Source organism: Crotalus tigris, unplaced genomic scaffold (genome assembly GCF_016545835.1).
Source record: "Crotalus tigris isolate CLP2741 ecotype Arizona unplaced genomic scaffold, ASM1654583v1 scf7180000018030.5226217, whole genome shotgun sequence".
NCBI lineage: Eukaryota > Metazoa > Chordata > Lepidosauria > Squamata > Viperidae > Crotalus > Crotalus tigris.
In genome coordinates, this window is record NW_024096786.1 from 1,196,149 (window position 1) to 1,221,000 (window position 24,852).

The window sequence follows — 24,852 nt, forward strand, 5'->3', positions numbered from 1 at the left end:
CAAATTTTGGGGGAATCACACACATTTTTAGACTGCATGTAAAAACAAAAAAGTAAACAATTGTGGGGTTTTTTTGTTTGGGAGTTGGGAGTGACACACCGGTAAAGCCAAGTTAGGCATTTTCTGAATTTTTGACAAACTTAACCCAAAAGATTCACCATCATTGATATCATCTCTAGCATCAGGTAAAGACTAATGAATGAGTTAGAGTTTTGCTCTACTAGTTTCCTAGTTCTGAATTATCTTCAAGCTGCTTTTAGCACATCTATATTTCCTCATTTAGAGGACCATTTGGAAGGAGAAAACTGGCTCTGGCAATCAGGTGCCCTGGCTCCATCTGCTTCCTATAAAAAAAAATGCAAAGATTCTATATACAGCTAAAACAATTTCTCATTTTCCAGTTTTCCAAGATCCAAACATGGACAACAGTGAAAACTTTACATTGGTAGCAGAATTAATGCATCTGAGGTTATCACTGCTTCCCTTCCTCATACAACAGGAATATATGATACAGATCTTTAAAAGATGAGCATAATTATCAGAATTTAAAACAAATGAGCCTTGCACTTTTCCCTTTGTCACTCTGAAGCTGTGAAATGTCTCACAGAAGTTGTGCTTAGCTTTCCTGGCTGTAAACAGGCTGTTGATGTCAACAAAGTCTTGTTCAGATACAGATTCATTGTTTTGTGTTCTTTGCTGCTGGTCAGTCAACTTGAATAGCCTAGAGCTGAAAATATGCAGTACAGAGCAAAAAGAAAAGATGAATCTATAGGGCAATTGTCCAGTTTGTCAGTGTTGTTGTTCAGTGGCAAAGTCATGTCCAATTGTTTGCCCTCATGGATCACAGCATGCCAGGCTCACCTGTCCTCCACTATCTCCCAGAGTTTGCAGAAATTATTGTTCATTTCAGTGTTACTTAATTCAAAGTGTACAGTTCATAATGTGTTGATGTGCCATTTGACCCTCATCCAACTGCCGTCATGCAAAAAGCTAATCAGTCAGGTTGGATGGTGCTTTCCCAAGCTCTTCTTTTTTAGGTGTGTCATCCAATATAAATAAAATCATTTTAAAGGGAATAGCCAAGTAACATTTTTATTTTTTAGCAGGCCCGTTGTTTAAGCGCAGCGGAGATGACATAAGCAGAGACTAATTCCCTTGAAGCGGCAGCTGAGCATGTATGCCCTTTTCAGACTTCATTTATGTTCAACTTTTTAGGACAATAAGCTTAGAAGCATTTCTTTACTTGAGAGTAAGTAAAGCATGATATCCTTCATTTCTTACAACAGTGATAGGAAGATGATTAATAAATACTTATCCCTAGAGCAAAATATGATATTCCTTAGATTAGAACATATTGGCTTTTTAAAGGAACTGAGGCCAGCCACAAGAAAGATAATTAAAATAATCTCTTTTTGAGGTCAGATGTTGCACTGGTTAATCACAATGACATTTCTGGTTTAGGGGTATGCCCATTCAGCAGGGTTGTCATAGCAACAGTGTGCCTTGCAGGGTTCTCCAGTGAAGACATTCGAATGGCTGAAGAATTGTTCAGGTAGCTAGTAGGCCTTGGCTGAGGATGCACGCTGCAGCAGCAAAGTTGGCTATTGAAGTGTCTCCGAAAATTCTCACTGAGGAAGTACAGGGCAAATGGGTTGACACATGAATTGCTGAAGCTCAGCACTCGAGCCAACAAGGTAATAATCATGTGGCCAAGGGATGGGTCAACCTTATGATAATTGAAAGTCCGGTACATGTATAGTACATGATTTGGCAGCCAGCAAACAGCAAATAGCCCAACAAAAACCAGTACAATCTTGGCCAGGCGTTTTCGAGTCTCCATCTGGAATGAAACAAATACACAGAAATTAACAATCTGAAGTCAGTGGAGCTATTCCACAAAATAGCTGATTTGACCATATGCTTCCCCCCCCCCAATTTTCACAATACATTGTTCAAGGATGAGTAGGAAAGTTAACTCCCAATCAAACCTTTTAATGCCAATTATTCCACACATGTTCTCAGATCATCATGCACACAGAATTAGACTAAACATATTATTGCAGTAAGTCTTATAACATATTTAATTTTACCAATGACATCTGAAAAAAAAGGGGGGACAAAGTTCACAGTTTGTCCAGCTTCCCTAGAGAGGACAAAATGCAAGTTTTGCCAGCTATTAACCAGGACCATTGACAACTAAACATAATGGACTAAAACTCAGAATGAAGAGGGATGGCATAGGGAATATTCTTTTCCTGAGTCTGTCTTATCAAGGATTGAAATGTCATTCACAATCTTATACTGAATGATTCTAACAGTCATATTCACATTCCTACAATATGTTTTATCAGAAAGATACCGCAGGTCAACTTTCTTCAGTTGTGTTGGGACTACGGCTCCCAGAATTTCCCACTAAGCATTTTGTTTATCTGGAGAATTCTGGAGCAATGATCCCAGCATATCAAGAGGGCAATCAATTGGAGAAAATTAATTTAGAGTAGTGCAAACCATTTTCTCATCTAATAACTTGGTATAATAATAATAATAATTAATAATAATAATAATAAATAAAGTTGGGAGGGACCTTGGAGGTCATCAAGTCCAACCCCCCGCTCAAGTAGGTAACCCTATACCATTTCGGACAAATGGCTGTCCAGTTTCTTCTTAAAAACTTCCAGTGTTAGACAGGGGTGTCCTTTATCGCCATTGTTGTTTGTTTTAACACTGGAAATATTATTGATCAAAATTCGAGAGTCTCAGGAAATTAAAGGAATAGAAGTTAACAAAAAAGAATATAAGTTGAGAGCTTTTGCGGATGACTTGGTTGTTACTTTGTCGCAACCTGATTATTCTGCAGTAAACTTATTACAGTTGATTCATCATTATGGTTTGGTTTCGGGTTTCAAGATTAATGTAAATAAGACTAAAATCTTACCTAAAAATATGTCTAGTCAGGAGAAGCAGATTCTGGCTAACTTGACGGGTTTTGAGATTGTTAACAAGGTAAAATATTTGGGGGTGATGTTGTCTGTTTCTAATGTAAAATTATTTAAAAATAATTATGAAAGGTTGTGGGTCAGGGTACAGAAGGACTTGAAGAATTGGGAGAAGTTGCAATTATCCCTCATGGGAAGAATTGCAGTGATAAAAATGAATATTCTACCCAAGTTTCTTTTTTTGTTTCAAATGTTACCGATTTTGAAAAATGAGATTAATTTAAGTGAGTGGCAGAAGGGTCTTAATAAATTTATTTGGGCAGGGAAAAAGCCAAGGGTTAAGTTTAAAATTATGCAAGACTTCCGTGAGAGGGGTGGACTTAAGGTACCAAATTTGAAATTATATTACGATGCGGTGGTCTTAACATTAATCAGTGATTGGGTAAATTTGACAAATCCTGAGATACTTCATTTAGAGGGATGGGATTTACTTTATGGGTGGCATGCCTATTTAATATTTAATAAAAAAATGGACTGGGTCTTTAAATCTCATATTTTAAGAATTTCTTTACTTAGGATTTGGAGAAAATATTATAAAAGTGATTTTAAAGTTCCATTATGGGCTATACCTTGGCATGCGATAGAAGGAATAAAAAGAGGAGTAAAAATGGACATGGTGTCTTATAGTCAGTTACTTAGATGGGATGGGCAAAACTGGCAGTTAAGATTACGGGAAGATTTAGCGCAAGAAAATATTATTTATTCTTGGTTTCAATATAGGCAACTAGTAGATAAATGGAAGGTGGATTGTAAATTGGGTTTTCTTAGAGAAGATGGAAATCTTATTAAGCAAGTCAAGGATCAAAGACAAACCCATATCAAGAGAATTTATGGAGTATTAGTTGAAATGGACTCAGAAACGGAATTAATTAAAGATTGTATGATTAGATGGGCGCAGAATTTTGGTGTCCCAGTCTCATTGGACATTTGGGAAACCATTTGGGTGAGAAATGTCAAATTTACACAAGCACAGAACCTTAGGGAGAATTTTTATAAAATGTTTTATAGATGGCACCTTGATCCACAAAAAATGTCTCTTATGTACCCTGACGTGCAACCCAAATGTTGGAGATGTGGTTATAAGGATGCTTCCTATTATCATATTTGGTGGTCATGCAGAGAGATAAAAGCATTTTGGATCAAAATATGGTGGAATATCCAGAGAATTTTTAGAAGGAGGGTAAAATTTACTCCGCAATTATTTTTGTTAGGCATTGTTACAGATTGTGATACAAAGGAGGTTGTATTGATGTTAAATTTGATTACAGCCGCTAGGCTGTTAGTAGGACAATATTGGAAGAAGGAATCTTTGCCTACATTGCAGGAATGGTTTCTTAAAGTAGCTTATCTGGCGGAAATGGCAAAGATTTCGGCTTTTTTAAAGCAACAAACGCAAGAGAAGTTCCTTGCTGTTTGGGACAAATGGATAAAATTTATACAGTTTAGATTGGGTATACAAAAGTATCACATAGCTTTTTTATAAGTTTTATTTATATATATATATATATATATATATATATATATATATAAATATAAATTTTTTAATTTAATTTTTTATTTTTATTTCTTAATTTTTAATTAAGCCTATATTCTGCTCTGGGAAGCTCAGGGGGGGGAAGGGAGGGTTTTTGTGAGGGGTGGGGGATGGGGTTTTTATATATATATATATATATATGTAATGTTTAGTTTTTTTTTGTATATGTTGTCTTTTGTTTTGTATTGTTTTTGTCTTTTTGTAAAATTTATAAAACTTTCAATAAAAAAAAAAAAAAAACTTCCAGTGTTGGAACATTCACCGCTTCTGGAGGCAGGTTGTTCCACTGGTTAATTGTTCTAACTGTCAGGAAGTTTCTCCTTATTTCTAGGTTGCTTCCCTCTTTGGTTAGTTTCTATCCATTGCTTCTTGTCCTGCCTTCAGGTGCTTTGAAAAATAGCTTGACTCCCTCTCCTTTGTGACAGCCTGTGAGATATTGGAACACTGCTATCATGTCCCCCCTCGTCCTTCTCTTCGTTAAACTAGATATACCCAATTCCAGCAACCATTCCTCATATGTTTTAGCCTCCAGTCCCCTAATCACCTTTGTTGCTCTTCTCTGTACACTTTCTAGAGTCTCAATATCTTTTTTACATCACGATGACCAAATCTGGATGCAGTATTCCAAGTGTGGCCTTACCAAGGCATTGTAAAGTGGTATTAATACTTTACATGATCTTGATTCTATTCCCCGTTAATGCAGCCTAGCACTAAGTTGGCTTTTTTGGCAGCTGCAGTACACTGCTGGCTCAAATTTAAGTGATTGTCCACTAGGACTCCGAGATCCCTCTCACACTTGATAAAGCATATGTCAATTATAATTACCAAAATAGATTATTCTGAATCAATCTTTCTTGAAATAGGGGCCATTGCTCAAGGCTCAAACTTTTAACAGCTGGGCATAAATTATCTGTGGACCACAGGGTTATAATCTATTCCCAGTAATGCTTGAAAGGCTATTTCAACTGTTTTCTCATTCTGGCTAGAAACCAGGAGACGGTGAATTCTAATCCTGCTTTGGCATGAAAGATGGCTGGGTGACCTTGGGCCAGTACTCTCTCACACCCCAACCCATCTCACAGGGTCGTTGATGGTGGGAATATAAGAGGATGGCAGAGTACTAGATACGTTTGCTGCCTTCAGTTATTTCTAAAAATAATAATAAAATAATAAAAATAATAAAAGCAGAATTAAAGGATATTTTAAAAAAGGAATATACAGAGAATTCCAGAATTAATGCAGCAGTTAAAATTTAACAGCAAACCAGCAAAAGAAATAAGGAACATTGTTTTTTTAAAAAAAAAATCAATAACTATGTATGAGCAGGAAATGGTGAATTTTAAAAGTTAATAAAATTGCAGTAACTGAGGGTTTATTTCAGTCATTGCCCTATAACTTTTGGGACATTTTGTATATTGTTCATGCCTAACATTTAATCTGTAGTTAAACATACAAAACTCTGATACAGGTATTAGGTTTAAAGTCTGGACATGCATCAGTATTCAGTTAAAAACGGGTTTTTTGCAGAAAATTATCTACATTGATGCAAGCTGATTTACACCCTGGGTGAGCAGCAGCATGTAGAGATCCTGCAAATTTTTGAGGCTATTAAAACCAGAAGAAAAGCCTGCAGGGATCTAGTAGAACATCTGCTCTGTGGACATTCTAATGAAATTGCAAAATGTGATCAGAATTCTGTCCTGTGGAGTTTTGTTTTTTAACCCTGAAATAAATGTAGTGTCGGCAACACTATTTTTCATGACAAGGGAGAGACAGGACTGAGAATTAGTTAATTACTTGGTAATATTAGAGGGTTTTTTAATTAAGTGTCCTTGCCTGTTGATCTATGAAAGATCTCAGCTTATACTTCATACCTTCCTTTTCTTTCTGAAGTTGAAATGTACAGTGGTTTGATTTCACTTGGAACCATTCTGCTATGGAAGAGTTAGCTCTTTCTACTACTTGTTTTTCAAAAATCCATTGGTGTCGAGTGGTTTAAAAAAAAAAAAGACATGTCCGATTTCAGGAAAAATACATTTCCCGATCCATCTCCTGCCTCCTATATAATGAAGAATTCCTTATTTCCCACAGTATGGATTTGATCCAGACCATACCACAGGCATTTGCTATATTAATTGAGAAACAGAAGCATTTGATGCATAAGTAGTCCTCAACTTATAACCATTTGTTTAGTGATCATTCAAAATTACAACAACACTGAAAAAAACATTTATAACCAGTCCTCACTTCATTCCCACTTCAAAATTTGGATGCTTGGCAACTGCATTTTGAAGGTTGCAGTGTCCCAGGGATATGTGATCACCATATGACCTTCCCAGCCAACTTCCTTCAAGCAAAGTCAATGAGGGAGACAGGATTCCATGTGGTTCACTTAACAAATGCAGTGATTTGCTAAACAACTGTGGCTAAAAGGGTTGTAAAATCAGGCATGATTCACTTAACAATCACCTTGCTTAGCAATAAAAATTCTGCTTCCAGTTTTGGTTGTTAAATCAAGAACTACCTGTATACTAAAGAGGATAGGATAGGATAGGATAGGATAGGATAGGATAGGATAAGATAGGATAGGATAGGATAGGATAGGATAGGATAGGATAGGATAGGATAGGATAGCCTTTACTGTCATTTTTTACTGTGGGCACACTGGCGCACATTAAAAATGAAATTCTGTGCTTGCTCTCAGAAGTATACACATACATAACACACATATAAACATGCTTTATACAACATATGTATATACCTACACCCTTACATATAAATACATATGAATATTAATCACTGTCCATCTTGAATACATAGCGGAAAAAGGAAGCTTGAGAGTTCACAAGGTTAATACTGTATGGAACAAAACTGTGACTGAATCTGGATGTTCTGCTTCGGATACCATGAAGCCTCCTCCCAGAAGGCAGCAAGGAAAAGAAGGTCATGAAGAGGATGTGTAGTGTCCCAGACAATCCTGCGGATCCTGCTTAAGCAACACTTATATGCTATATCCTATATAGAAGGGAGTGAACTGCCATCCTCACCACTTTCTGCACCTCCTTCCTGTCTGAAGCAGTACAATTTCATTTAAACGTACAATTTTATTTAACTCATAGACTTTCTTAAAATAAATCTCCTGGATTCCATGGATCTGGAAAACTTACCTGTTTTTTAGATTGTTCACTGTATTCTCCTGGCAGATTGTGTGCACTCTTAATTAAAGTCTTTGCAATATGGTAGTAATAAATACTAATTATGGTGAGTGGGATAAGAAGGTATACCAAAAGTATCATCACTGAATGAATCTTTGGGTGCAGATCATCCTTCAAGGGATAGCGCATACATTCTGTGAAGCTGACATTATCTGCATCAATAATGTGTGCCACTTCAGAGAAAACAGCTTCAGGGATTGCCAGCAAGATGGAAATAATCCAGATGCCGATTGCTTTAATACATGTCCAAAGGACTGCATTGGATACTTGAATATCCATTGGATTTACAATGGCCTTGTACCTAAAATGTAGAAAGGAAAATGAATGTTATTGTTCAGATAGTAGGTTGGGGTTTTTTTTGTTGAAAGAAAATAAGAGCCCCACTGTTCTGAGGGAAATATTAAGACAGAAAATATGCTACTGGGAGTTATCTGACTTTTGTTCAAGAGGCTAAACAGAAATAATTTATTTAGTGAGAGAGGGAAAGAGAAAGGAAGAAAGTAAAGCATAAAATGTTTATTTGTATTAGGGTAGATAAATATGTAATGCAATTTTCTCTGACCTGGGGGAGTTTATATAATGTATTCTGCTACTTTTTAATATAGCTCAAAAACATGTTGACATTACTGTATACAACTTGAGGGCTAATACAACATAGTTTTCAGTTCATATCTCTTACTACCTTACTACCTTTCTGATTTAAGGTATCAGATCAGTTTTTGGCATTCTTTATAATTTCCGGACAATGAAGAAAGGTCCAAAGGCTTCTCCTTTTAATTGTGCTATCTACTATTACTAAAGCAATGAAAATGTCAGTGTACAAATAAGGAACTATACCTCAAGACAAAGATAAATGCAATCACTCTCAAAACCCTGCCTACAAGTGCCCAAAGGCAAATGACTGAGTACAAACATAACACTGGAGTGGACAAGCCATAGTTTAATCTAATCTAACAAGGCATTTTTCATTTCTTAGATCTGGAGGGGGAAAAAACTTAGTTAATGCTTTGCTACTAATTCCAGGATAACAGGTCTTAAAATTGGATCAGCTATCTGGAGCTGAAATGAAACAAAACTGGGAAGAAGGATAGAGAAAATTTCTGAAGCCCTTAGGTTTGATCTTAAGAACAACTTGAGTCTAGCAAAGAACTGTCAGACTTTTATTGCCTCAAATAAACCATTTGTGATCTTCTTAGCCAACTTCTGACAAGCAAAGTCAATTGGGAAACTGGGACGAGGTGGCAAGTCACAGAAACATGATGTCTTACTTAACAACCGTGTGACTTAATGATAAATTTCCTGGTCCTTATTATGGTCCTAAATAAAGGACTACCTGTACAATAGAAATTTAATGAATGAAATAAAATAAATTCAAGTAAGAATGGTTCCCTTATATACAAAGCAAGGCAAATTAGACATCTGGAATGTAGTTTTTAGGATTCAAAAAGAAACTAACAACAATTACCAAAGTTTTAAAAGAAACAATGTTCATCTGGAGTAAAAATTTTGGTTACAGTATTGACCTAGATAATTGGCAATCATTATGGGATAGAAACAGGAGGTTAACACTAGTCACCTCCTACAAAGAAAATTTATACAAGATGTTTTATAGATGGCACCTTCCCCCTACAAGGCTAGCAAAAATAGATAAAAAAAACCTCACCAACATGCTGGAAATGTAGAAGGCTTCCAGGGACTTACTATCACGTGTGGTGGGAATGTTCAAAGGTGCAAAATTTTGGGAATTGGATAAAAAATTGGCTAGAAGAAATACTATTACAAATACTGATTTAAAACCAGAAATATTCTTATTAGGGATTATTAATGATAAACTTAGCAAAGCATCTTTCTACTTACTATTACATATTTTAACCGCAGCAAGATTGGCATACATCCAAAAATGGAAAGGAAAGGAAACCCCCACTGAGGAAGAAATAATAAATAAAATTTTATCCTGTGCCGAAATGGACAGGTTAACTCTAGAGATGAAAAATAAAACTGAAACAGAGTATTATGAAATTTGGAAAAATTTGTACGATTGGTTAGAGATAAGGAGGATCGCTGAGATGATTATCAATTGACGAGTTGACATTATAAGGACTTTTTATTAGTACTTATATTAGGACACAACTGAATGATATGTAAATACGTTGATGATTGAAAGATGGTTTATCAAAAAATTTACAGATGTTATACACACAGTTTGTTATACTCTGTCCTGTTATAGAATGTATTTTAAGTTTTTATTTTTCTTTCTGTAACATAAGGTAATACTAATAGCACTGTTGAAGCCAGGGAAGTTGAATCATATCCATTTTTGTTTTTAAAATGTACATTTAATAAAATTTGTAAAAAAAAAACAATTACCAAAGTTTGAAGCAAAGTTCAAATATCTAAAAGGTGGCCTATAACTGAAGATACAAATAGAAAGGAAAGCGATGATGTAATTTACTTTTTTGGTTTTTTCACTGTTTTTTTTATTCAGATGTAGCAAACTTGTTCTACTACAGTACCTTGCTTTTTTATACTTTTTTTGATTTTGAATATAGTCCTTGACTTATGACCACAATTGAACCCAAAATTGCCATTGCTAAGCAAGGCAGTTGTTAAGTGAGTTGCACACCATTTTACGTCCTTTTTTGCCACAGTGGCTAAGCAAATCACTGAAGTTGTTAAGTGAATCATGCAGTTGTTAAGCACATCTGGCTTCCTCCATTAACTTTGCTTGTCAGAAGCCAACTGCGAAAGTTACAAATGGTGATCACATGGCCCTGGGACAGTGCAGCTGTCATAAATACATGTAAGTTGCCAAGCACTCAAATTCTGATCATGTGACTGTGGGGATGCTCCAACAGTCATAACTGAAAACCTGTCATAAGTCACTTTTTCAATGCTGTTGTAAGTTTGAATGATCACAAAATAACTAGCTGTGAATTGAGGATTACACCAAAATCCTCCCCAGGTTTCATTCTTACATATTGTTATTGTTAATAATAATAATAATAAACAAACAAGCAGACTGACTACAAGCAGCGGCATGACAAAGTAGCAACAATGGTGCAATGGAAGATCTGCAAGAAACATCATTTGCCTGCAAGCAAGAACTGGTGGGATCATAAAACAGAGAAAGTCATAGAAAATGACAAAGTTAAACTGCTCTGGGACTTCAGAATTCAAACAGACAAGCACCTGCAACATAACACCCCAGACTTAACAATTGTCGATAAGAAAGACAAAAAAGTCTGGATAGTGGACGTGGCAGTGCCTGGAGACAGCAGAATAGACGAGAAAGAACTGGAGAAGATAACAAAATACAAAGACCTACAAACAGAAATAGAAGGACTGTGGCAAAGGCAAGCAAGGGTAGTACCAATAGTAATAGGTGCCTTGGGTGCGATCCCAAAACAACTGGAGCACCACTTGAACACCATTGGCATTGACAAATTCGCCATTAGTCAATTGCAAAAGGCAGCCTTACTAGGAACTGCTTCCATCCTGAGACGATATCTGTAATAACATCAAACATCCACATCTGCCTATCCCAGGTCCTTGGTAAGGACTCAATAGGTAGATAAAATGCCAAATCCAGTCTGAACATCTGGCTGACTGTGCGATGATCCATAATAATAATAATAATAATCCCCCAGTGAGGCACTACCTTGACGTGGTTGTGGGGCTTGTGTACTCTGAGGAAGATGAGAGCTATGCCAGAGGTTCAACCATACTGGACAGGTATCATCAGAGGAGTCAGACAAAGAGTGTCTCTCCCATAAAAAATATGGTGAGACGTAAATTTCAGAATGCCATACCGGCTCGGACGTCGCCCGGGTTAACAAGGTCCGCACTAGATATTGGAGTTCCTGGATATCTGGTGAAAAATGGGTTACAGGACTAAGGACTGTTGGCTGAGCAACCAGGGCCAGCAGCTGCAGAACTACTGGAAGAAAAGGTGTTTACCCGTCGCAGATACACAGTGATGGAAAACAAAGAACTAATGATCTGTTACTACAGATCAAGTCCAACAAGAAGAGGATATCTAAAACGAATGCACCAGTTCTGGAAAGAACAACATCCAGAATCAGAAATAACAGAACAGAGACTAGCAGATCAACGCCGATTTATAACACGAAATAAAATATTCACAGAAACAGAATTGGACGAACTGCAAAGGTTTACCCAGGGCAAAGAAATCAAAGCTTTACCAGAAGTAATTCAGAATGTAGAGGCAAACCAGGGGGAGTTGGCAGTGAAGGAATCTAGCAGAGATATACAACTGTTCTCATTTGGAAATCAGGCACCTCTACATCAGGAAGAACAAAACCCTCTAACTAAAGAAATAAAAGAATTGAAACAAAGAATAACTGAGCATCTAGAACAGCACAAAAACAACAGAATAAGGCTACCTGCATTGAAGCTTGTTCCAAAGAAACAGCTAGCACAAGCATTAAAAGATGCAAATACTGCAATATCAAGTATAAGCACCAATTCATTGCAAGAAACAAACCAACTAATGTACAGCACAGCTGCAGTTATAACAGAATACCTGGGATGGCAAAATCAACAAAAAGAAAAACAAACAAACAGTGCACCAGAAAAATGGAAGGTTAGACTAGAAAATAAGATCAGCAAATTAAGATCACATGCAAGCAAGCTAGAACAGATGAAAGAAAAGAAGCTGAAGAACAAGAAGACCAAAGAATACCTAATCAAGAAATACCACTTAGAAACAAGGAAGATCAAGGAAGCACTGGAAATAATAAAGCAACAAATAACAGCTATAGCCAGGAAAATCAGTAGATATGAAGCTCGAATTGCAAACTATAGGCAGAACCTCCAATTTCAATCCAATCAGAAACGTTTCTACCAATCCATCAATGGAGAAACTGCAAGGAATCAGTCAGTACCTGACAAGGAAGAAACAGTGCAGTTCTGGAAGCAGATATGGGATAACCCAAAGAAATACAACAAGGATGCGGCTTGGTTAAAAGAGGTGGATGCAAATAAAACAGAAGTTGAAATGAAAGAACTAGCAATAACAACAAAAATGGTAGAAAAAAGAGCAAAGAAAATCAAAAATTGGTCAAGCACCAGGTGAAGATGAACTGCATGGGTTTTGGTTGAAACATCTAACTGTTATACACCCACTCATTGCCAAACAGTTCAACAATATACTACAAGGAGGAGAAATTGAAAAGTGGCTAACAACTGGGAAAACCTACCTAATAATGAAAAATCCAGCAAAAGGGGCAACACCAGGTAACTACAGGCCAATTACCTGCTTACCAACAACTTTCAAATTACTAACTGGTGTGGTAGCTGATGCAGTACAACAGCATCTAGTTGAAAACAATCTCTTTCCACCTGAGCAGAAAGGAAACCGCCCCAATAGCAGAGGAACAAAAGATCAACTCCTAATAGACAAAATGATCTTGGAAAACTGCAAGAGAAGGAAGACCAACCTGAATGTGGCATGGATTGACTACAAAAAGCATTTGACTCTCTGCCACATGATTGGATAATAAAGTGCCTAGAAATAACAGGAGTCAGTAGAAACATCAGAAAATTTGTGCAAAGATCGATGGTACAATGGAAGACACAGTTGCAGATCAATGGTGAGAGGCTGGGAGAGGTTAATATCAAGAGAGGAATATTTCAAGAGATTCATTATCACCATTACTATTTGTTATTGCACTGTTTCCTCTGTCAACAATATTGAATAACTCAGGACATGGCTATCAAACATCAAAAACATCTGCTAGACTATCCCATCTCCTTTACATGGATGATCTGAAGCTGTATGGAAAAACATCATCTGAAATAGAATCGCTGCTCAACACTGTCCGTATATATAGCCAAGATATTGTAATGGAGTTTGGCTTGGACAAATGTGCCACACTTACTATCAAACAAGGAAAAATAATGAAAACTGAAGGAATCAAGATGCCCCACGAAAATAACATTAAGAGTCTGGATGAGGAAGAGTACTACAAATACTTGGGTATCCTTCAAGCTGACAACATCAAGCACACTGAAGTCAAGAAAAAGATTAGAGGTGAATACATCAAGAGAGTGAAGAAGATCTTAAAATCCAAACTCAATGGATGGAAATACCATAAAGGCAATCAACACCTGGGCAATCCCAGTCATTAGGTACACAGCTGGGAATAGTGGACTGGACTCAAGCAGAACTAAAAGCAATGGGATAGGCAGACCAGAAAAATAATGACAATGAATCATGCCCTTCATCCCGCAGTGACATTGATAGACTTTATCTACCAAGGCAAATAGGTGGGCGTGGAATGCTACAAGTACATCAGATGGTTGAAGAGGAAAAAATGGCTTTGGAAGAATATCTGAAGAACAATGATGAAGATGCACTGAAATTAGTATATCAGGAAGGCTTACTAACTACTGGAGAGACCAAACTGGCCTACAAGAAAGACCAAATGAAGAACAGAATAGAGGCATGGGAAGACAAAGCACTACATGGCCAATACATGAAAAAAATAGCTGGGAAAGCAGATAACAATAAGACCTGGCAATGGCTAAGAGCAGGAAAATTGAAGAAAGAGACCGAGGGACTAATTCTGGCTGCACAAGACCAAGCCTTAAGGACAAATGCATACAAAGTCAAAATTGAGAAGACAGCAACAGACAGTAAGTGCCGCCTATGCAAAGAAGCTGAAGAAACAGTGGAACCACTTGGTAAGCTGTTGCAAGAAGATTGCACAAACTGATTACAAGCAGCGGCATGAAAAAGTAGCAACAATGGTGCATTGAAGATCTGCAAAAATATCATTTGCCTGTAAGCAAAAACTGGTGGGATCATAAAATAGAGAAAGTCATAGAAAATGATAAAATTAAACTGCTCTGGGACTTCAGAATTCAAACAGACAAGCACCTGCAACATAACACCCCAGACTTAATAATTGTCGATAAGAAAGACAAAAAAGTCTGGATAGTGGACGTGGCAGTGCCTGGAGACAGCAGAATAGACGAGAGAAAGAACTGGAGAAGATAACAAAATACAAAGACTACAAATAGAAATAGAAAGACTGTGGCAAAAGCAAGCAAGGGTAGTACCAATAGTCATAGGCTCCTTGGGTGCAATCCCAAAACAACTGGAGCACCACTTGAACCACCATTGGTATTGACAAATTCGCTATTAGTCAATTTGCAAAAGGCAGCCTTATTAGGAACTGCTTCCATCCTGCGACGATATCTGTAATACCATCAAACATCCACATCTGCCTATCCCAGGTCCTGGGTAAGGACTCGATAGGTAGAACAAAATGCCAAATCCAGTCTGAACATCCTGGCTGACTGTGCGATGATCGATAAATAATAATAATAATAAATAATAATAATAATAATAATAATAAATAATAAATAATAATATAGATAACAAAATACAAAGACCTACAAATAGAAATAGAAAGACTGTGGCAAAAGCAAGCAAGGGTAGTACCAATAGTCATAGGCTCCTTGGGTGCAATCCCAAAACAACTGGAGCACCACTTGAACACCATTGGCATTGACAAATTCGCTATTAGTCAATTGCAAAAGGCAGCCTTATTAGGAACTGCTTCCATCCTGCGACGATATCTGTAATACCATCAAACATCCACATCTGCCTATCCCAGGTCCTGGGTAAGGACTCGATAGGTAGACAAAATGCCAAATCCAGTCTGAACATCTGGCTGACTGTGCGATGATCGATAATAATAATAATAATAATAATAATAATAATAATAATAATAATAATAATAATAATAATAATAATAATAATACTTATAAGCATATGCAAAAAAACATTTCCTCACAGGCATTATTTTTAACACTGTCTCATCCTGAAGGTAGAAATATTAAAAAATATGACTTTACCATAGATGTAACCATTGGAGTTTTTTCTAACTGAAAATGAACGCTTTTGCATTCAATGGTCTTAGTACTGAGAAAGCAAATAAAGAAGTTCAGTGAGCGTTGAGTCTTTTAAATTAAATTAGATTCAAAAACTAAATGTATATTCTTAAGTGGGTGATAACATTCATTCTCTTTGCATTTGATATACATCCATTTCTTGCAATCATGCCAATTTTCCTGTAGTGCAGGGATCCCCAACCCTTGGTCCATGGACCAGTACCGGGCTGCAGCATGCCAGCAACTGGTCCTCACAAACAAGCAAAGCCTCATCCATGAGATGCAGGAGCACACGAAACCATGCCCCCTCCAGGCAGAAGAAAAACCTCAACGTAACCAATCCCTGCTGCCCAAAAGGTTGGGGATTTCTGCTATAGTGTACATAAAAAAAAAGCATTGCAGGAAAGACTAAGCCCAGCTGATCTTTAAATTGGTCCCTAATGATATCCATTCTAGCTCCACATTACAGAGGCATGACCCCCACAAACGCATAGCTATATTTATATATATATATATTCTTTTAGTTCCATCCTGTCAAATGTAATGAAAACTATCCATCTTCTGATTTCAAGGAACAAGTGCCTCTGAGCTTTCTGCAAACAGCTATGATTAATGACATTCAGGAATTTGAAGCGGAAAATGTGTTTCTTTTATTAACTACCTTGTTAACCAATAAGTCTGGTAATTAGATTAGAAAATCCCCTGAGCAACACTAAGTTCCTAGTAAATCCAAGCAGTTGGCTGCAGAGCACTGAAAAAGAAACCAAAATACAGGTTTTGGAATCTCTTGCTGGTTTACAGGAGAGATACCCAGTTGATGAGCATCCAAGGCTATTGACATATATACAGCTGTATGTGGATTGCTCTCTTGAAGCAAGACAAGGATGAATGGCATTCTGGAACAATGGATTTTATTTTAATGGTCTAAAGAGCCTGGATCATCAATGAGTAATGCAACTTATACTGAAAGCCACATGTTAACTATGTATGATATATTATACATACTCTACTCAGTATCAAGGATGCAGCTATAGAGGTGGTCTGCAGTGTTAAGTATCTGGGAGTGCAGATAACTAACAATCTGAATTGGTCTCTCCACACATCATCCTTGGTGAAATGTGCAAACCAGCATCTTCATTTCCTGCGTCGGATGAGGAGAGCACATCTCTCTCCTTCTGTCCTGGCCACTTTTTACAAAGGCACAATTGAGAGCATTTTAACAAACTGCATCACTGTCTGATTTGGTGGCAGCAGTTCCTCAGATAGAAAGTCCATACAGAGATTGGCAAGGACAGCCAAGAAGATCATAGAAAGCTCTCTTCCTGGTATTCAGGATGCTGTTTATAAGCGCTATGTGCTTAGAGCTCAAAGCATTGTTAGAGACCCCACACAACCACTTTTTGGTCTGTTTCTGTTGCTCCCCTCTGGGAGGAGCTTTTGAAGTATTTCTAGCAGGACTACCCAATTCTGTAATAGCTTTGTTCCTAAACACTACAGCACACACTGTTAGCAAGGGAGGCATAACATGTCTTGGCACTAATAGGAGCTATCCTCCCATTATAATTAGGTCTGTCTGAGTCTTCAAAGCTAAATGCTGGCTGGTATCCAGGGATGTAATCCTATCATCATCTATCCAAATAACCTATTACTGTTCCCATTACTATTGTTTTAACAAATAAGCATCAGATTACAAAAAGGAAGCCCATTCTGATGTTTTCCTGATGGACTGAACCACATTTTTCCAATGCCATACTATTTGGAGATAATGGGGATTGTAGTTTAGCAATCCTGGAGCACATGTATTTAGAAAAACTAATGTGGGTTGTCACTGGGGAGGAAAGTTTTCAAATTCTGGCTTAAACATTAAACGTAGTGGTTTGTCACTATTTTTTAGCTTAATCTAACTCTTCTTGTTCATGAGAACTGAACAGGTTATTCCTGCACTGGTCCATCTTCAATAAAGAAGAGGATAACAGTGCAATAAATAATTCTCATCACAAATGTATGAAAACGTAGTTCTCTTTTTGTACTTTCAAAGAGGAAAAGCTATCAAGGATGTATTTTTGATCTGATGGTCTCTCCCTCCATCACAACTTTCTGAATTCTTACGGATCTCATAGAAATGTATAATCAGGCAAGAGCTAAAATCCATATTGTAAACACTGTTTAAGTAAAAGCTATTAAAATCCTTCCACCTGAACATTTTCTTTGCATTACTTGATTAAGTATTGGCATTTGTTTCTATGCTCCTTCAAACAGCCCATGGAAAAAGTTAAGAATTAGATTGCAGATTCAAACAAATTTGCAGAGTGAGTAGCAATATATGAAAGACACATCATCCCTACATTTACAAGCTTACTAACACTGCATTGTGAACACCAACACATCCCCCATCTGCAACAAGGAATAGTGCTTGCATGAAGAAAATTGAGAACTATTTCAGGATTTCTCTGGAGTTGTGCCTCTAGTGGGTACCATTTAAAAGATTTCAGTTTGATAGAGTTGGTTGTAGTTGCAAGCATTTTCAGTGAATCAAAAATGAATGAAAGAAATGAGAGAGATATTCTGATAAGCGAAATCAATGGACACCTGATAGGCAATCACAGCGAGTAGTGAAAAAGATTTATCTACATAGTTTTTTCTTACAAGCACAAATAATGGAAAAGTGATAAAAATGATTACAGAAAGGGCTGATTTCCTATTTATCCAGACAAAACTCTTGCTCTGCTTGGGTTATCCTCTCTAGTTTCTCTCTAGATATCAGAATATACAGTGAGAGATGAAAAAATTAAAGAAAAAGTAAATTTAATCTGGCTACAGCTATAAAGCATATGCACTGTATGTTTTGCAAGTGTACATATTTTATCTGAGTTCATTTTTCAGATGCAAGAAGTAACTAAATATGCAAAACATCATAGTCTTTAGAAGGAATATTTTCTGGGGATATTTTTTTTACCTCCATATTTTAGTTAATCATTTCATATGGAAACAGCTTTCCTGTTTCATTTCCATTTCCAATCCTTTTATATCATGTCCTGAAACACCTTTTGTAAAACAGATAATATGAATTATATGTGACTAGGGCTGAGGTACAAACCTCTCTTCTCTGGCATATTAGAAGTATTGATGACAAATCTATTCAAGTAAGTATCACTGTGAAACCACAATGGCACCACCCAGACTAAAGGGGAGTAAACTCTAAGAGATGCTAATGTTTGTGGAAAGAAGGAAAAAGAAGGAGAATTCAAGAATTGTTAATCAATCAACCATACCTTTAAAAAAACATTCAAAAACTGAAGTCATTTCTAAATGATCAGTCATTCCATTACCAAAGTCATACTTTGGTCTCATACCTTATCTCACACTTAAAACAATGCAGGGCTTGAATAAGCTGATCTAAGTTTTAAGATAGCAAAATATAACAGAAATGGACATATTTTATTTGTTTGAAGCTCTGCAACATTCAGTCCCAATTTGACCTTTCTGGTCAATAGTTGTGTCAATCCTTACCAACTAGCCAGAAAGAACTGCCTCAGCCAGTTGTTCCCTTTCATATCAAAATTTAAATCTCTTCACCTTCCCCCACACTCACACAAGAGCTTTGCATTCTTCTTATCCTACCAAAGTGGCATATCCTTTACCTGATGGTTGTACACACAACTATGTGCCATTCCTCTGCTGGCAGAAGAACAGAACCTGAAAAATGGAGTCAGGCACCTTTCACATAGTTCACATCATGATCCGCTTCTGTGCTGACACTCAGCATTTATCATTGAAAGACTCCTATTAGCCCTGTGTTCCTCAACCTCGACAATTTTAAGGCACATGGACTTCAACTCCCAGAATTCCACAGCCAGCATTGCTGGCTGTGGAATTCTGGGAGTTGAAGTCCACGTGCCTTAAAATTGTCAAGGTTGAGAAACACTGCATGATTAGCCCAATATGCTGTGACTGGAACAAGGCACAGTTGGGACTATCTACAATGATACGTGACAAGCACTAACATCTGTTAATCATCAGAGGGCTCAGTTCCTTTCAGGAGCAAATCTAAACCTAGTCCTAGGTCTGCTTACTTAATACATTCCTTAATATATACTCTTAGTGCTTAAGGAGTGCTCGCTGAAATCTGGAAAAATACAAAAGCAAAGTGGAATCTCCTAGAAGAGGACAAACTCAGCTGGCTGGCTATCAAATGGAGTATTTTGCAGCACATCCCATTTTATAAGATTCTTCTAGAGCTATCCTGGGTAAGGCTTTAACAACAAATCTCTTCCCAATGATTTTGTCAGAAGGAATTTATCGTTTACTAAAACTGCAGTTTTCAAGCTACATGATGCTTCTTTTCCTTTGTCTTTCAATTATCAGTATTTCCAAAAGCGTTATTTTTTTCCAGAGCACTTTTTCAGAAAGGAATTTTGTAGAAAGTGGTATCAACATGTTATCACTTTGAATAAGGAATACATAACTATAGCTAATCTGGATAAAGTCCAACGATGGAACTAAAAGTATTTTGATTTAACAGACATTTGGTTTCTTTGTAGAGCTCTAAATCTTTCAGTTCTTCATTCACATAAGCACTCATATAGCATGTCTCAATTAAATGTGGTCCAACATACATATTTAGTTTGGTCAACTTTTACTTAAAATTACATTCTAAATTATCCTTTATTTACTTTGTTTACTTTATGCAGTAATCTACTCTCTCTTATCCCATTTACTGTCTCATTTTAATGAGTATTAACCTTTGTGAAAAATATCCCATTTCTTTTTAGATGCTATTGAATGTAACACAACAAATAGGATCCTCCTATTGAAAAAAATACTGCAGAATCAGACATGGTCCTGTGAAGTTGCCATCTGTTAGAGCTAATTAGGCTTGACCCCTGTTGAATGCAGTTTACTATCACACCCTCTCTTTTACATGAAGTTTGTTTTCTATCTTACCTAAAATAATTATTTTATGAAAAACATATCAAGCAGGATCCTTTTAGCTAGGGCAACAAAAGCTATGATGGGAGACTTAGTCAAAGAATTGTTCATTTTTGAAACAATAAGAGACATCATGTTTTTATATTCAAACTAGTAAAATTGCTCAGCTGTGTTCTTTCAAAATGCTGGATTTTTCCATTACCATTTAGACCACCAGCTTCAAAACTGAATCAAACTAGGACAAAAAAAGAAAGTGAAAAAGATGTGGGTAGTTCATATGAACATTTTGTTCTTGAATCCATCTTAAAAATCACACACACACACACACACACACACAATATTATCACTTTTCTTCTGGTAAAATAAATATTTGTGCCAGAGCAGGTAGCAGTGGCCTGCAGTCACTTGCATGCTGTAATCTGCTGTTGCACAGATATATCAGTGTGCATATTAATCACTGACAATCATTATTAGAAAAGGCACAATTGTATCCCTTATATGGCACATGCATGCAAACAGCAAATTTGGCAAAGGACAGGCCATCCTAAGACTGAGGAAGAGAGAGATATGATTTTCTGTAAGATTTTATGTACACTAGGAATTTACTGAACTTATTTCTCAGCATGCTTGCATTGGTTTAACCCTGTGATGTAATTATGACATCAATCTTCATCTCTCACAAAATAGAAATGAGTGCTAGGACAAAACATCACATTATTAAAAAGCACTCCTGATTTTTGCAAACAATTCTCCCTAAGACAAATGCTACTATGCCACTTACTGAGTGTCATTCAAGTTGTCATTTTTTTTTTCTTATTGGTGAAATCATGTGCATTTATGAATGAGTGTAAGTTGGCACCTATGTCTTCCCAATATTACATCTGTCTCAAAGCTTGGGGCTTAGTTGGTTGCAATGTCCAATGCTTGTCTAACAACTTGGGAGCTTTCAAATTATGTAGCCTCAAAATAAAGATATGATTGTATGATTTACCTTTGAGGAGGGAAAAGAGGACCAGTAATGATGGCAACTTTTTTTAGCCCAACATCCTGTTAATATTTATCTAGAGACATTTCAAGATAGACTGTTAACTTGCAGGTTCAGGAAGTTCATGCAAGAAAGTGGCTTCACACATTTTCTGAATATTTCCAAATTTCAGTAAGGAAACAAGTAATGCCAGCACCTTTTATCATCACTATATGAGTTTGTACATAAGGGGATAAGACGTCTTCTTTTGTTGATGATTTTGGTAAGAATCGTCTAATCGTGATGTTAATTTTGTGCTTGGGTTAATCGTGATCATTTTCTCCTCTATTTTTCCAACTTTGTATTAAAGTAAAACAATTATCCCTAAATGGGCAATCTTTAGCCATACTTTGCTTGGTTCTTTGTTCTCTGCTGCTTGACATTTCAGTTCCATAAATATTGTGTGGAAATTTCAGCTTATATTATGTTTACTTAGGAACAGAGTAGAAGAGTTATCTCCCAGTTTAATAAAGAGCCAAATATTGCTAAGAAGAACATAAGATTTTTCCTGAACGAGACTGATCATTTGTCTTATTCAGATATATGTCTACAAACGTGGCCAGCTATAGGAGATGCCTCTGGAAACTGCTCAAGTGAAAACAAAGCCAAGAATGCTCTTATTTGTTCCCCGGAATTAGCATTTAAGGAAAAACTGCATCTAAATAGAAACTGTTGTTATCTATCACAGTTGATGGACAGGGTTTTTTATGAATTCCTAAAACCTCCCTTGTTAACATTACTTAGGTTAATTCTAAGCATACTTCTGTGTATTCAAAGAACTCATTTGCTTCCAGCTGAAGTCGTTAGAGAAAATCAATAGATGCACTCCCGGAAGAGCATGGATCTCCTTATTTACTTGTGGGTGAGGTTACATAAGATGAGATAAATACTCCTGAAGGGCCAGTCCAATCAACCCAGCAGACACGGATTCATTTTCAGCCTTCTCAAGTCTGAGAGTGTGAAAAAAAGAAGAAGCTTCAACAACAAGGCTTGTTGCTGGAACATTTTTCATTCTGTTAGTCGGTTATTCATTCATTTAAATGTATTGGCGTCCCAACTATAGCGGACTCTGTTAAAAGTGGGCGCCTCGCTAAGGGCGTGGAAGGCAGCCAAGAGATCGCCTGTGGGCAGGAAAGCTTGCAGCGCTCCCCCCCCCCCCGGCGCTTGGCGTTTGTTTTCTCCCCCACCGATCCGCTGCCTTCCGCCACCCGCCTCCCGTCTCTGGAGGACTTTCCTCGGTCGCTCCTGGACTCACCTGTCGGCGCTGAGAGCGGTGAGAGTGAAGACGGAAACACCCACCGAGGTAAGCTGAATGGCCGGCAGCAGCTTGCAGCCCACCTCGCCGAAGAGCCAATCCTCGAGGAAGAAGCGGGAGGCGTCGACCGGGACGCAGGTGAGCAGCAGCAACAGGTCGCCGGCGGCCAGGCTGGAGATGAAGATGTTGGGCACGCTCCGGGCGGCGCTCCGGGCGGCGAAGATCTTCAGCAAAGTGAAGTTGCCCAGCAAGCCCACGGCCACGATTAGCAGGTAGAGCGAGGGGATCACGCAGCGGATGGCGAAGGCCGCCCCACCCTGCGGGGATGATGTTCCCGGAGCAGTCGCCTCGCTGTCGTTGCCCGCCGCCGTCCCGTGGAGCCACGTGGACTCTGTTGACCTCGGTGGCATCGCTCCTTGGCAGCGGGGACTCTCTCGACGGCCTTCTGCCGAGTTTTCGGTCTAGGAGCCCCCAAATCAAGCTCTCTCTTCCCAAAGACCTCAAGAAGGAAACAAAGTCTCATCAGAGTCAAATGTCCTCTTTGCTTCCGAAGAAATGGGGTGAAGGAAGAAGAGGCGAGACGCTGGCTCGTCCGCTGCTTGAAAGATTCTTGGGAAAGCTTTGGGGGGGGGGTGTCGGTCCGCCGGGCTGTTCTGAGAAGCTAGCGTTGGGGTGTGAGAAATCGCCTGGCTGCAGCCTCGTCTCCTCGTCTTCCTCTGTCTGGAACGCGACTCTCTCCAGCCGAGTTCGCTTTGCCCTTCTTGGGGGGGACGGCTTTCCTTTAAAGGCGAGCGGGTCCGCCTCCACAAGGAGGAACAGCAGGAAGTTGAAGGCCCCTGAGTTGAGGTAGGATGAGGAAAAAGGGTTTTCCCCGCATCAAGATCCAAGAGAACGTCTATATATGCTCTTTGGTTTTGAGGGGTCACGAGTCCCTTTCAAAGTCCTTCCTACGAACTGTAAGGACTGACCTCTGTGTTATAGTTACTCTTGAGTATCAACAAGGCGGCAGCGCAAGTAGCAGCTGATCTAAAGCTAGGTGTCTTTATTTTTTCAAGGCAATACAGACTCTTCACAATATATCATCGAGTCAGTTACAACCCTGATGGATACATCCACATAAATAAGCCTGAGTAGGATTAAACATGATTAGGGTTTTAATTGTGGCTTATGGGAACCCAGCCTAACAAATGGTTTATGGTTCGATGTCTAAACGGGAAAATGAAGATAAATTGGAACTGTCTGATGCTTTGGTACCGAAAAGCTCGCTGAAACTATGTAATCTCTTGTTTGTTTAGCTTCGGGGTAGAGCTCACAGTAATTATGCTTTTTTGGGAATTACTACCCATTGAAATAAATTACATTTGCAGCCCAATCTGCATCAAGTGAGCAGAAAATGCTGTTATCTTGTAGTTTTTGATCTTCAGGATCTTGGAGATGATATTAAATTTTTTAAATATGAATACAGCTATGAAATAAATAATTTAAAGCAGGAATATGCAAATATATGTATCTCTTTCTGCTCAAAATATTTGTATATATTTGAGCATTTAAATGTGCAAGAAAGAGACAGAGTATTACATCTAATGTAATGAAAGATATTCATTATTGATTCCCTCTGATTTAGTCTATAGGGTTTTTTTTTTCAAAATAGCATAACCCATCTCTGTCTTTCTGTGGTTCCCTAGTGAAAGCTCAGCACCCTTTAGTTGTCAGAGAACTAAACGACAGCAGGAGATTTACTGTCCCTGGTGTCAATCCCTATCCTGCATCTACTGCTTCTATTTCAAATAACATCAGTCATTTGATTTCCCTCCAGTGATGTCAGTGAATAAAAAACCTGCCGTTGTATGGTGTTATAATAAAGGACAAATATATCTTTAATAGTAGTACAGTTAATGATAACTAAAAACCCGTCTCATTCAACTTCAGAAGGAGACACAACGGCAAGGTGACGGAAAAGAAAAGAACAAAAAAATGAT

The 24,852-nt window shown here is 37.8% G+C and overlaps 1 protein-coding gene across 1 annotated transcript; it reads right to left on the reverse strand.

The window, feature by feature from the left end:
• Nucleotides 1-305: 305 nt before the first annotated feature.
• Nucleotides 306-23,460, reverse strand: NMBR (neuromedin B receptor). The gene is made up of 3 exons (XM_039346802.1): nt 22,874-23,460; nt 7,698-8,046; nt 306-1,840 (listed from the first exon to the last, which is right to left on the reverse strand). The coding sequence occupies exons 1-3, from the start codon at nt 23,281-23,283 to the stop codon at nt 1,439-1,441; spliced, it is 1,161 nt and encodes a 386-aa protein (XP_039202736.1). The 5' UTR covers nt 23,284-23,460; the 3' UTR covers nt 306-1,438.
• Nucleotides 23,461-24,852: the final 1,392 nt, after the last annotated feature.